The sequence below is a fragment of the Mixophyes fleayi genome, chromosome 1, assembly GCF_038048845.1.
Source record: "Mixophyes fleayi isolate aMixFle1 chromosome 1, aMixFle1.hap1, whole genome shotgun sequence".
Classification (NCBI taxonomy): Eukaryota; Metazoa; Chordata; class Amphibia; order Anura; family Limnodynastidae; genus Mixophyes; species Mixophyes fleayi.
In genome coordinates this window covers 316,748,964-316,762,479 of record NC_134402.1, presented here as the reverse complement: position 1 = coordinate 316,762,479, position 13,516 = coordinate 316,748,964, and the positions used below count along the sequence as shown (strand labels likewise).

Below are 13,516 nucleotides of genomic sequence, written 5' to 3'. Positions count from 1 at the left end.
TCTGTCTATGTGAGTGTGTGTCTATATTAGGGAATTTAGACTGTAAGCTCCAATGGGGCAGGGACTGATGTGAATGAGTTCTCTGTACAGCGCTGCGGAATTAGTGGCGCTATATAAATAAATGATGATGATGATGATGATGATAAGCCATGTATCAATGACATCCCTTAGTTTTCATAACAAATTATCAGCTGTATGTCCAACCCAGTGGGCTGTCACAGTCACATAGTCTTTAGTTTGCCCACTTCCACTTGTCCACATATCTGTGGTTAAATGTACAGTGGGCAGAATGGCATTTTTGAGCCCAATTACTACATTTTTACGAATGTTTTGGCATAGTTGTGGGATAGCTTTATGGGAAAAATGGTGTCGCAATGGAATTTTGTACGGGGGACACGAAACATCAATTAACTGTAAAATAATCAGCTGCGTTTATTGTGGATATTGGGCGCAGATCTAACACTAGCATAGTAGCCATGGCGTCTGTGATCCGCTTTGCGACTGAGTGACTGCTGTCATATTTTCTTCCTCTAGCAAAAGATTGTTTCACAGTTATATGTTGTAAAGTAGTAGTGCTCTTTTTCTTGGCCTTCTTATGGGAGAAAGATTCACCCCCAGCAGCAGCAACAGCAGTGGGACTAACGCTCAAACATTCTTCAGAGGAATCAATTATAGTGCAAGAGTTATTGAGCCTTACCAAGTGGGATGCAGGGCTAACTCTGATCTCTTCTGAGGATATTGATGAGGACGGTGTTGTGAGTGTAGATTGCAGCCGTCTGGATGTAGGTGACAAAAGGGTCCTAGCTGATGATGGTGTGCTTGTTATTTTTTTGCCATAACTTTCAGCTTTTCCCAAAACCTTGCCATGAACTCTTGTCAAATGGCGCAACATGGATGAGGTTCCAAGATGGTTAAGGTCCCTCCCTCGACTAACTGTGGCTTGACATACACTACAAATGGCTATACAACTGTTGTCAGGATTTGGGAAGAAATAATTCCACACATAAGAAGTGTCTTTTTTGGTTTTATGCCCAGGCCTGACAATGGCCTTTTTCTTGTCACGTGCCAGAACTGCTGCCACTGGTGCAGGGCTTACACAAACAACCTCATCCTCATCAACATCCTCGTTAGCGCCCTCGTCGCCTACACAAATCTCCACCTCATCCTCTTCTAATTCCAAAGTGGCATCCTCAATTTGTGTATCACCGACTACACTCGGGCTGTTCAGGCACACATCAGCAGAACTGCTGAAAGGGCCCTTCTTTATGGGTACACTAACAGAATGCTCACGATTAGACATACCACTGTTGGATGGACACTCCACAGGGATCGGTGTCATTTCTGATTCAGAGCAAACATTATCCTCCAATGCCTTACTGTTATCTTGCAGCTCGGCTTTGACGTGTAACAGTAGTTGTGCACCACTTGTAGGCTCGATAACATTTTTGGATCTGCCACTAATAGAGAAAGGCGAAGGCCTCATTCTCTCTTTGCCACTGCGTGTGTAGAATGGCATGTTGGCAATTTTTTTTTTTATCGGCACTTAACTTTTCCTCAGTTAGACTTTGTTTTCGCTTCAACACCGTAAATTTTTTTTGGGTGTGTGTTTTTTGGACTGATTTCAAAACACTGTGTAGTTTGACATCGCCTTGCCCAGATGACGTACTAGGAACACTAACATAGGACTGGTGACAGAACCTGGTTGCTCATTCTGCTCATATGTGGACTGCTTTGAATCCATTCTGAGCCCAAAGCACTTGTAGTGCTACAAATTGTTTTAGATACTGCTGACAAATATGACTTTTGACAGCCAGAAATATTTATGCACAATTATGGGGGACACCCCCAAAGCACTGGGGAGTGCTAAACATTATTTGGTAGATACTGCTGACAAATATGACTTTTGACAGCCAGAAATATTTATGCACAATTAAGTGGCATCCTCAATTGGTGTATCACCGGCTACACTCGGGCTGTTCAAGCACATATCAGCAAAAATGCTGAAAGGGCCCTTCTTTATGGGTACGATTACACATACCACTCGTGGATGGACTCTCCTCAGTGATTGGTGTAATTTCTGATTCTGAGCATACATTTTCCTCTAATGCCTTACTGTTTTCTTGCAGCTCGGCTTTCACACGTAACAGTAGTTGTGCACCACTTTTGGACACCAAATTACTTGGTCTTGCTTGGTCACGAGTGACCTTACAAGAAGAAGGCTCAGTAACATTTTTAGATCTCGTACTAATAGAGAAAGGGTAAGGCTTCATTCTTTCTTTGCCACTGCATGTGTAGAATGGCATGTTGGCAATTTTTTTTTTATCGGCAGTTTACTTTTCATCATTAACAGCTTGTTTTCTCTTCAACGCGGTAAATGTTTTTTTTTGGTTTGTTTTTTTCCCTGACTTAAAAAGCCTATGTATTTTTACATAGGCTTTACGAGATGATGTACAGGGAAGACTACGATCAGGACTCGTGCCAGCAGCTGCTTGCTGATCCTGCTCATATGTGGACTGCTGTGAATCCTTTTTAATGAGACCCAAAGCACTTGTAGTGCAAATTCAGAAAGATATAGTGCTGGTATATAATAATTTCAGCACCAGATAATTGCTTTTTTCAAAAGAGGGGAATATCTGACACCCCAAGCACTTGTAGTGCGAACTCAGAAATATATAGTGCTGGTATATAATAATTTCAACACCAGAAAATAGATTTTTTTTATAACAGGGGAATATGTGACACCCCAAACACTTGTAGTGCAAATTCAGAAAGATATAGTGCTGGTATATAGTAATTTCAGCACCAGAAAATTGCTTTTTTCAAAGACGGGAATATCTTACACCCCAAGCACTTGTAATGCAAATTCAGAAATATATAGTGCTGGTATATTACAATTTCTGCAGGCAGAAAATAGTTTCTTTAGGAGGGAATATGACACCCCAAACAGTTTGCAATGTTTGGAAAAATTTCTCCTCTATACTCCTCTCTTCCTGCTCTAATAACTGCTCTCTTCCTGCTGTAATAACTGCTGTAATAACCTGCTCTAATCCTGCGACCTAACCCTTCTCTCTCCCTCTGTCAAATGCCAATGGATTGCTGTGGAGGCAGCTATTTATGCATTTGAAACATAGCGACAACCGAGCTCCGAGATCGGACTACAACATGGTGACATTTTGCCTCGTTTTCAATTCTGAAAAGGTGGGAGAGTACCGAGCCTACTCGGCTCGGTACTCGGATACCTGAAGTTCGGGCGGGTTCGGTTCTCGGGGAACCGAGCCCGCCTATCTCTACTATAATATATGAATTGAAAACACACACATCCTTCAGGGAGGGGCTAGAGTGCTTTCATCACAGGGTAGGGAGGGGGGTGGAAAGGCCCACCACATCTTCCTAGGAAATGTGTGCATTTTTATTTTATGTTGTTTTTCTTGCAAAAATTATTCTGGCTGACAGGACACTTTCATTCACATTATCTGCATGCTGCCATCTATTACTATGAATGCGAAGACTTGGGGTGGCTTGATTTGGAGGGGACATGCTTCTTTGAGGTTAATGCAACTATTGTCTGCAAACCTTTTATTTTTTATTCATCTGCCGCTTGTATATTATGTACTTACAATGCAGACAACCCTTGAGCAGCTCAGTGGCTTAGTGGCTAGCACTTCTGCACTGGGGTCAGGAGTTCGTTTCCCAACCATGGCCTTATGTTTTTGCACTTTGTGGGCTATAATGCAAAGTAATGTAAAAAAAACAGAACCTTGTAAAAGTGGTTAAAAATAGTTGATTTTTTAGCACCTAAGTAAACTATTGGCTATTTTTTCAGACACCACAGATACATTGAAAGTTGATCTAGGACATGCCTTACACCAATTACAATTATATACCATCTTTTTCAATATACCTCCAATCCAACATGCTTTGGCCAAGTTGCTCCTTTTTTTGCCTAACTTTTCTTAAACATTCTTGCCCTGTATGTTCTACCCATGTTTGCATATTTTTCTTCCGTGGACTCCATTTGGTCTGTGTGTGTGTGTGCTTGAGAATTGCTAGATTGTAACCTCTATTGGGCCAGGGACTGTGTTCTCCGTACAGCGCTGCTGAATTGCTGGTGCCATCATAAATAAATAAATAAATAAATTACAAAATGATGATCTAGTAGGAAGGGACCAATGCAAATTATATATTGATGTATGTTCTAAATGTCCAACAATTATGGACTAAAATAGCTTTAACAAATTTATTGTAATTATATTACAAAAGACACACATTATCAAAAATATTTTTTTTTTAAATAATATTGTTTAAATATATTTAATTTTTTATTCACTAATTTTGAATATTTTTTTTCTATATTTGAACAAATCATTAATTAGTTCTTTTTTTTTGTAAATCTCTTTTTATTGAAAAATAAAACAGCTTATATAAACATTCTTGACCTACAGCAGACAAAAGATTAAAGGTGTTACTGAACGTCAAAGAACAACAACATGAAATATATTATTTAGTAAGAGCAATTAAGGGGATGGGGGATAGAAAAAAGGTGGGTAAGTGGGGGAAGGAAAGGCAAATCTAGGGAGAAAGAATAGGGGAGGGGGCTTCATCTATTCCACTGAGTGTATAATGCCGTATCCTTGAATTCAAGCCATTCGAACCACAAAAGAGAGTATTCTCTATATTTATCTATTGAGTAATAAAGCACATAGTCCATTGTCCTGTAAATCTCCAAACGGGCAAACCATTTTTTAATGGTAGGTGCATTTTACGATCTCCAATGTACCGGGATAACGGCCATTGCCGCATTACAGAGATTTTTAACTGTTGATGTTTTATACTGCGAAATAGTCATTTTGTTGTCGTTTAGTAACCAGTATTTAGGACAATTGGGTAACTCAACGCCTACTATGGCTTTGGTAAGAAGAATAACTGGATCCCAGAAAGGCCTAAGTGCTGTACAATCCCACCATATGTGTAATGGGGTGCCCGGCGTCAGCTGGCATCGCCAACATAGGTTTGACTGCCCTGGAAACATCTTGGCTAATAGGCTGGGACACCGGTACCATCTGGTCAAAACTTTGTACTGGGTTTCACTTATTCGTACACTAACTGAGCTAGGCTGTGTGCGTATAAAAATATCACTCCACTCCTGCTCTGTTATTGAGCAATCCAATTCTTGCTCCCCTTCTCGTATGAAGATGGGTTGTTTATTAAAAGTGTATTCAATAAGGATACTATAAAAAAGAGAAAGTTATGTCTAGGATACAGTGCTGTGGTACGTAGGGATTCAAATTAAGTAAGCGGTCATCCCGCAGACTCACGAATCCCTGAGGAGCCCAGAAAGTGTCGGAGCTGTAAATGCCTCCATATCTCCTTGTCCGGGAGATCCCATTTGGACTGAAGAACGGCAAAAGGTAAAGCCCCAGAGACGTCCACCAGCTGGCTGACACAATGAAGTCCCGCTTCAATCCAATGTCTAAAGGTTCGTCTAATAAGGCCTGGAGGAAAATCTGGGTTGTCAAAAGTCGGGGTCAGAGGTGAATGCCGGGAGGAGATATGCGGAACCAAGCTTAATTTGGACCATCTAGCCAAAGTTGGGGTTACAGTTGGGTGGACAATTCTAGGGAGTGACGACAACCAGGGTATGTATTGAAGTGGTTTACTGGAGATGTGGCTCTCTATCCAAACCCTTTGTTTGTCCGGACACTGTCTCATCCAGTACAGCACGCGGTTCAACATAACAGCGTCGTAGTATGTAGCAAAGTGTGGGAGTTGTAGACTTCCAGCATGCTTAGGCATATGTAATATGTCGTGTCTAAAGCGGGGTCGCCTACCTCCCCTTACAAAGTCCCGAACCGCTTTATGTAATGTCTTGAACCATGAGGTTGGGATGTGTATAGGCAGTGTGTGAAGTAGATAGAGGATCCGTAGTAGTATGTTCATTTTTACCACATTGATTCTACATATCAAGGAAAAGCCTTTCGTGAGCCAATTTTTCAGGTCGTTGCAGACAGTGTTGGTGATTGGTAAGAAGTTTTCTTCAAAAATTTTCGAATTTTCTGTATTAATAAGTACCCCCAAATATTTTAGTCGTGTAGGATGCCATGTAAATGGGAAAGATGGCTTCAGGCCTTCAACTACTAGCTCAGGCGTTGAGATATTAAGGGCCACAGATTTTGAGTAGTTAATTTTAAAACTGGAGAGTTCTCCAAAGGTTTGAAATTCCGATAATAAATTGGGGATTGAAATTACAGGGTTAGTGAGAATGGCCAGAAGATCATCTGCGAAGAGGGCAAGCTTGAAGCTTTTGTCCTCCATTTGTAAACCGGAAATGTCAGGGTTAGCCCGAATGGAGCGAGCCAAAGCTTCCATGCATAGAATAAAGATCAGTGGGGACAAGGGACAACCCTGTCTAGTACCATTTGATATGACAATGGGCTTTGACAAATCTCCATTGACCTTAACCCTAGCCATCGTCTGAGAATACAAAGCGGCAATCTGGGCCAAACTCAGTGGACCCAAACCCAAGTGTCTGAGGACCCCTTGCATAAAATCCCAATCCACCCTATCAAACGCTTTTTCAGCGTCCATGGATAAAAAAACTGTTGGTATGTTGGTGGCAGTTACAAACTGCACTAAGTTGATTAGTTTTGTAGTGTTGTCTCGTACCTCTCTTCCTGGAACAAACCCTACCTGATCTGAATGGATGATTTGAGGCAGATATGGTTTCAGCCTATTAGCTATCAACTTAGCATATAGCTTAATGTCCCCATTGAGTAAGGAGATGGGCCTATAGCTGGAACACAGTCCTGGATCTTTCCTTTCTTTTGGTAAGACCGTGTTATGTGCAGCTAAAGTTCTTCTTTTTAAGGTGGATTTTCCCCCACAGCCTAGGTGTCTTCTTAAGCTGTTTAAAATAAAAAAATAAAAAATAGAATGCTTAGGTAATTGTGCAAACATATAGTACTTCAAAAGAGTGTACTTTGTTTACCCCATTTGACGAGATCAACAGAGGCATGAAGTGTTACATAACTTTAAAATGTCGGAAAAGGTTAATGGTATGCTAGACACATAGACACAGTACTAGCCAGAGGACTAATACTTTTGGGTGGCAGATGTATTTATATATATACATTTTTGTGTTGGCCAGAGGGGGGGTTGAGTTTATTTTCCTAAAACACTTATTAGGCCCATCATGTCTAAGGTAATGCCATCCGTCTGATGAGTACAATTGTTCTACCAAACCAAAAAAAGTTCACAAAATCTTTAGGAAAAATATTTACATTCTCCTAAATCCTCCTCATGACACACCTCCTCCTCATCACCCCTCCTCCTCTTTAGTGGTGTTATTGACAGTGATGGAGATTGGAGGCCAGTTGGTGACTCTGGCATGAGGTACAATAATGAGCTCTGTATAGAACATCTTGAGCTTTAGGTATCATTGTGATGTCCATGGGGCTAATGCAGAAAGACAGTGGTTTACAACAGATAACACTGAAAGAAATAGGTCAGGGAAAGCAATCTACATTTGGGTGTCCTCAGCGTAGAGGTGGTATTGGAGGCCAAATGAGCAAATTAGTAGCCCAAGAGAAGAGGTGTACAATATTAAAGTACAACATTTAGAGGAGAAAAAAAGAGCCTTGTGCAACCACAATAGATAGTGGGATTGGAGGGGAGAATATGCCAGAGCTGGATACACTACAGGAGCAGTTTGAGAGGTAGGAATTGAAACTAGAAAGAACTGTGCCTAGATGGACAATGGAGTGAAGGATGTGTTGAAGAGGGTGTTCAACTGTGTCCAAAGCAACAGAGAGTTAAAGGAGGATGAGTATTGAGAAATTAAAATATTAATATTTCTTTATAAACACATTTTCAGTAATCAAATTACACACAAACTGTAAATACAAAATCCTTTATTAAAAAGCAAAACAACATCAAATACAAACACATGGATGTTGGTTTTATCCAATGGTTATATGTGTTGCAAGGCAAGTCATGCTGGAACCCATAATGGCTGTCTTCTTTATCTGTTTAAAATATTATAGAAAAAGAGATCAACATTAGGTCATTTTGAAATAAAATGTTACTTGACTGTGTGTACTTTTTATACACCTGTACTATACAGCTATAAAATCCACAATTACTGATGCCTTAACTGTAATGCATGTCCCCCAATTACCTAAAAGGAATAACATTGTTACATTGTTACTAGATACTTACATGCTTACAAAGGCAAAACAACACCAATAAATCTGCAGAAGGCAAACAATGACAAACAAATTAGAGTCTATTATTATTACTATTGTTATATTATACATCAATGAATTTACATTGCAATTTTTAAAAACTGTGCATCTACCATGGATTTAGAGGTTAAATAGTTCATTGTATAATTATTGACATTAATAAAATAAAATAAAACATTAAAAAAAGTGTGTTATGAGAGAAGTATGTAGTTGTATATTGTGCTTAGTTATTTGTGATTATGTGTATTTAAAGCAAACCTTAGTTTTACAACTGTTTAGTGTTGTGGCTTATTCGTCACTGCTGGTGTGTGCAATTGTAAATTTTTCTCAGTAACACTTTAGCTTGCTACTAGCACTTGACTTGCAGGCAATGGTGTATTCTTGTGTTTGTCGTTCTAGTATATATAATGCATGCATTATTTCAATCTGCATGTTGCCTTAGTTATTTTGACAATCCACCTTCCAACAATGAAGTCATGAGTTTGAATCCTGAGTAACGGCCTTATCTCTGTGGAGTTTAAATATCCTCCCCATGTTTGTGTGGGTTTTCTCCTATGTGTCGCTTATGGAAGAGTAGGCATGGTTTATGTGATCTCATTTTATGTACAAATGGAACTGTCATGGCTTTTATATATCCTAGCATATTATTAGCCATGCAAAACAAACAAACAAGCAAGGTATAGGCTAACTATTACACATTACACATCAACCACTTGACATTGCAATTTATTAAAACTGCATCCACCATGTTTTTTTTTATAAAATAGTACATTTTTTAATGTTTGACAGTAATAGAATTTTTTTTTTATTAGAAGTAAAGTGTATTAACATGCATGTTGTGCATATTTAGTTGTGAGTAAGGGTATTTTAAACAAACAATGCTTTTTCAACAGTTTAGGGTTTAGTGTTATGCAGCGCTGCTTCTATAGCTTTTTTTTTGGACTTAAACATAACCTGAGCTTCCTTAAGTGTTAAGCTAAGTACTGCTTCTTATCTATCCGATGGATTTGGAGGTAAACGCCTACTCTTCTTAAGTCACTATGATCTCCGCCTGATCACAGCCCATTCCCCGCCCTTTCCCAACCCTTTTTCTTAAGAGGTCGGAAAGCTTCTTAAGTGAAGTTAAGAAGGGTTTTGATCTTAATTTAAGAAAACTTAACTTACATGACGAATTTTCATTCTTGTATCCCTCTTTTGGGCATGCGCAGATTGGATTTTCGTATTATTCGCACAAAATTGGCAGATGAGAACGCTAATGAATCAGGCCCTTCTTCTCTTCCCTTTACCGCTACCCTTTCTCTCCCCTCTCTCTTTATCCTACTCATTCTCTCCCCTTTTATTCTCCTCTTCCCTCTGTATGGAAATCTCTCTTTTCCTCTATAAATGTATGGTTGATGTGTTGAGTTCTATCTCTACGCTGGTTGTAGACCCTGTTTGCTTATCTTGTTATTTTCAATTTGTGGACTCATAATTTCAATTGTAAACTATTTCACTTGTGACCTCACAAAAATAAAACATTTTAAAAAAAAAAAATAGAAAAAGCATTTGAAAGCATGTGACTTTAGCCACAATTACCTTGTTTTCTAACCATGGAATAATCAGTTTATTTAATTGCCTGAGATGCAGTTCTGATAAGTTTATTGATTTGAGAAACTCCACAATTGTAGTGGGTTGTGCGACCAAGGGGTCAGCTTCAAGATTGTATAGAGAATGTATTTGGAGATTGTGTTAGTTATATTGTTGGGATTGGTTTCCTTAGCTCTTCCTGAATTCCAAATAGAAAGTAATTATGTACAGGCATGTTGTGGATAGCTGCAATATTTCCTCTAGTGTAGAACATATTTTTAATTCTGGCCAGTGATCTATTAATTCTTACCAAAGATAGTGAGTTAAATTCCTCTCGCAAACTGTTGAAGTCTCTGAAGGTTTACTGAGCTGGGACAATGTTATTAAATTATTTTAGAGTACTTATCTGTTCTTATAGTTCACGAAAGGATGCTTGATTAATTTGTTTTAGTTTAGAGTCTATTGGTAAAGCTGAACCTCACACTATGGCTTTAGTGCAGTGTTGGCTAACCTGTGACACTCCAGGTGTTGTGAAACTACAAGTCCCAGCATGCTTTGCCAATATATAGCAGCTTATTGCTGGAAGGGTATGCTGGGACTTGTAGTTTCATAAACACATGGAATGTCACAGGTTACCTAACACTGCTTTAGTGTATACCACATGTTGGTCTGAAAATTATCACTATGGTTATTTAACTGAAAGAAAGCAGGTGTGGTGGTTTTCAGCTAATGTACTGATCTGGCCCATTTAAGAAGTATTCATTAAAAAACTATATTCCTGGAATATTGCGATGGTGACCATTCATAGGTTTTTCTCTCTGCACTGCTTCATGACCATATTATGGGGTAAATAGTGGCTTTGATTTCGGTATAGATTTTAATACTCATTTATCTACTGAAAATAAATCAATGCATGGGTAGCCTTTTTAATGGGGTAGGTATCCTCCAACGGTAAAAGAGACTTAAGGCTAAAAAAATCAGAGCCTTTTGATTGTCCTTCCCAAATTATTTTTTTTAAGGCAGAGTTTGGAGCTAGGTTAAAGCCTCCAAAGATTATCACCAGTCCCTGACTGAATATATAAGACTACGGAGAACAGCTGTCTAAATAATTAAATGTAATGCGCTTGGTGCTTACAGGTTGACCAAAATGTAGGAAGAGTCGTTCACTTCCCCCACCAAAATCAGATAATGACCATCTTTACTGTAGATCAATATCTGTAGTTTAAAGGAAATTTTAGTGTAAAACAGTATGACTATACCATTCCTTTTTGCAGGCCCATTGGATATATATCCCAAGTGAAAATGCTTATCTGATAAGCACAGAGGACTGTTGCCAGCAAGTGGGTCTCTTGTTGCCCAATGAAAGCATCTTTATATTTTTAGCATGTCTTAGGCTCCAGTCATCTTTAGTTCAAGTTCTTAAGCCCCCTTAGTGTTAAAAGAGAGAAGTTGTACTGCATATTTAGATGTTGCAAGGATAATACAAGGGGAACCTGTGTGCTCAGATAGGCAGAGAGGTCTATGTGATGTTGCCCATAATTGTGGGGGAAGGTGGGGTGCTAAAGTTCATGGAAGGAACATGCACCAAAAAGTAAATTTTAGACTTCACACGTCACAATACAATGGACAGATGTCGCTCATTTTTCAGCTTAACTGAAATGTTATATTGTGTTTCAACCCTATTATATAGCTTCTCTTTCATAGTCTAATTTCCCTGCACACAAATTAAGTCCCTACATTAATGTATTGGACTACTAATATGATGGTGTTTCCATATTTGGTTTAATGAAATCACAACACAAATCTACAATAGGAGTATAAAAGGAGTCACTGTGACTATCACTACCAACTTACACTACAATGCTGATGGAAATAATATTATAAAAAATAGGATATCTATGCCCTTTAGCTATCAATATAACTGCTACTATACCTTTTAAACTACTTAAATCTCTATATAACTCCTAAACATTGGTGAATTGTTACATTCAAAAATTGTCTGGTGCTGGATTCTTAACTCTTTCCATGATGAATGTATCTTAAATTGCTGTCAAAATGTGGTACATTCTACTTAACAGTAAACACATTATCAATACCCAAGGACATTTTTCACACTCTCTGATGAAGAAAAAGTGTCCACAGTCCATCATGAGTTTGAAATAAAAAATGGCAATGTATATCCTTAATCAATTTACTACAGGTCCTTTATTCCTCATATGTACACAAGTTGAACTTGCATGGGAATAAGGCTAAGTTAAATTAATCAAATAGCAAGACCAAAAAGCAAAGCAAATATAACTTTTAGAAACAGACGCTAGTAATCAATATTATTAAATATAGCATTAATAACACATATCTCTCCATATCAAATAAAGTGGTTGTCCAAATACAGATACTCTGAGACACAAACATAAAGCACAATGTACCCAGAAAACAGTATAATGTATAAATAGCTAATTTATGGTGAAAAGTCCAGAACATGATGGGCGCTGTGAAGTTACACCTAACATTACATGCAGGGAGAAAAGTTTGGGAAATTAGTTTTGTGGCAGAAATATTTTGTTAGAGTGTCCCAAATCTCTTTGTTTCTGAGACAATAAATAAAAGGATTTATCATTGGTGTAAAAACAGCATACAAAAGAGATATAAGCTTATTTTTGTCCAATGATTTGGCTTTCTTTGGCCGCGCATACATGAAAAGCGTTGTTGAAAAGAATATAGTGACAACTGTTAAATGAGAGGCACAAGTAGAAAATGCCTTTTGCCTTCCATCAGCGGTTGATATTTTTAAGATTGCATAGATAATACAAATATAGGAAATAGTGGTTAGTATCAAAGGAATGAGGAGAATAACCAAGGCCAGGATGAAATCCACCAACTCAGCTAATGACATGTCTATACATGCAAGATTAAGTACTGGTGAAATGTCACAGAAAAAATGGTTAATAACATTTGGGCCACAGAATGATAATTTTGATATAAAATATATCTTTATCACAGTGATCGTGAATCCTGATATCCATGAAATTAAAGCTAACTTAATGCAGAAATCATGGTTCATAATCCTAGTATAGTGCAATGGATGACAAACAGCAATGTAACGGTCAAACGCCATGACTGCCAGAAGAACGCATTCTGTGCACATTAATGAGATGAAAAAAAAGAGTTGTGTCATACATCCAAAGAAAGAGATGGTTTTACTCTCTGTTAGAGCATTTGCCAGTAAATTAGGAACAGTGACAGATACATAACAGATCTCCAGGAATGACAAGTTGCTAAGGAAGAAATACATAGGCTTCTGGAGTTTGGGATGTAGCTGTATGGTTATAATAATGATCATGTTTTCAGATATGGTGAGAACATAAACCAATAAAAAAAATGCAAATAGGATTATCTGCTGTTCAAGTAAAGAAGGAAATCCAAGAAGCAAAAATTCTGTAATTTCAGTTTTATTTATATACTCCATGTAGAGTAATTGTATCTATGGGAAATAATTGTTGTAAACATAATCAGTCAAAGTATAAAATTATGGCACAACCATTGAAGTCCCTAGCAATCAATTAGGTCTTGCACGCTAATCATGAGTCATATTTGATATTTATAAATAAAAATGCCCATATGAGTACAAATGCCAGTAGTGAAATACATTTTTTTATCTATTTATCTTTTTTAACTATTGAAAGACTTGTTTATGAAAAAATATGAAAGAA

At 38.0% G+C, this 13,516-nt stretch overlaps 1 protein-coding gene across 1 annotated transcript; it reads right to left on the bottom strand.

Annotated features, from left to right (window-relative positions):
* Positions 1-12,315: 12,315 nt before the first annotated feature.
* On the bottom strand, positions 12,316-13,272 carry LOC142152504 (olfactory receptor 6B1-like). Its single transcript, XM_075209249.1, has one exon. The coding sequence runs from the start codon at positions 13,270-13,272 to the stop codon at positions 12,316-12,318; it is 957 nt and encodes a 318-aa protein (XP_075065350.1).
* Positions 13,273-13,516: the final 244 nt, after the last annotated feature.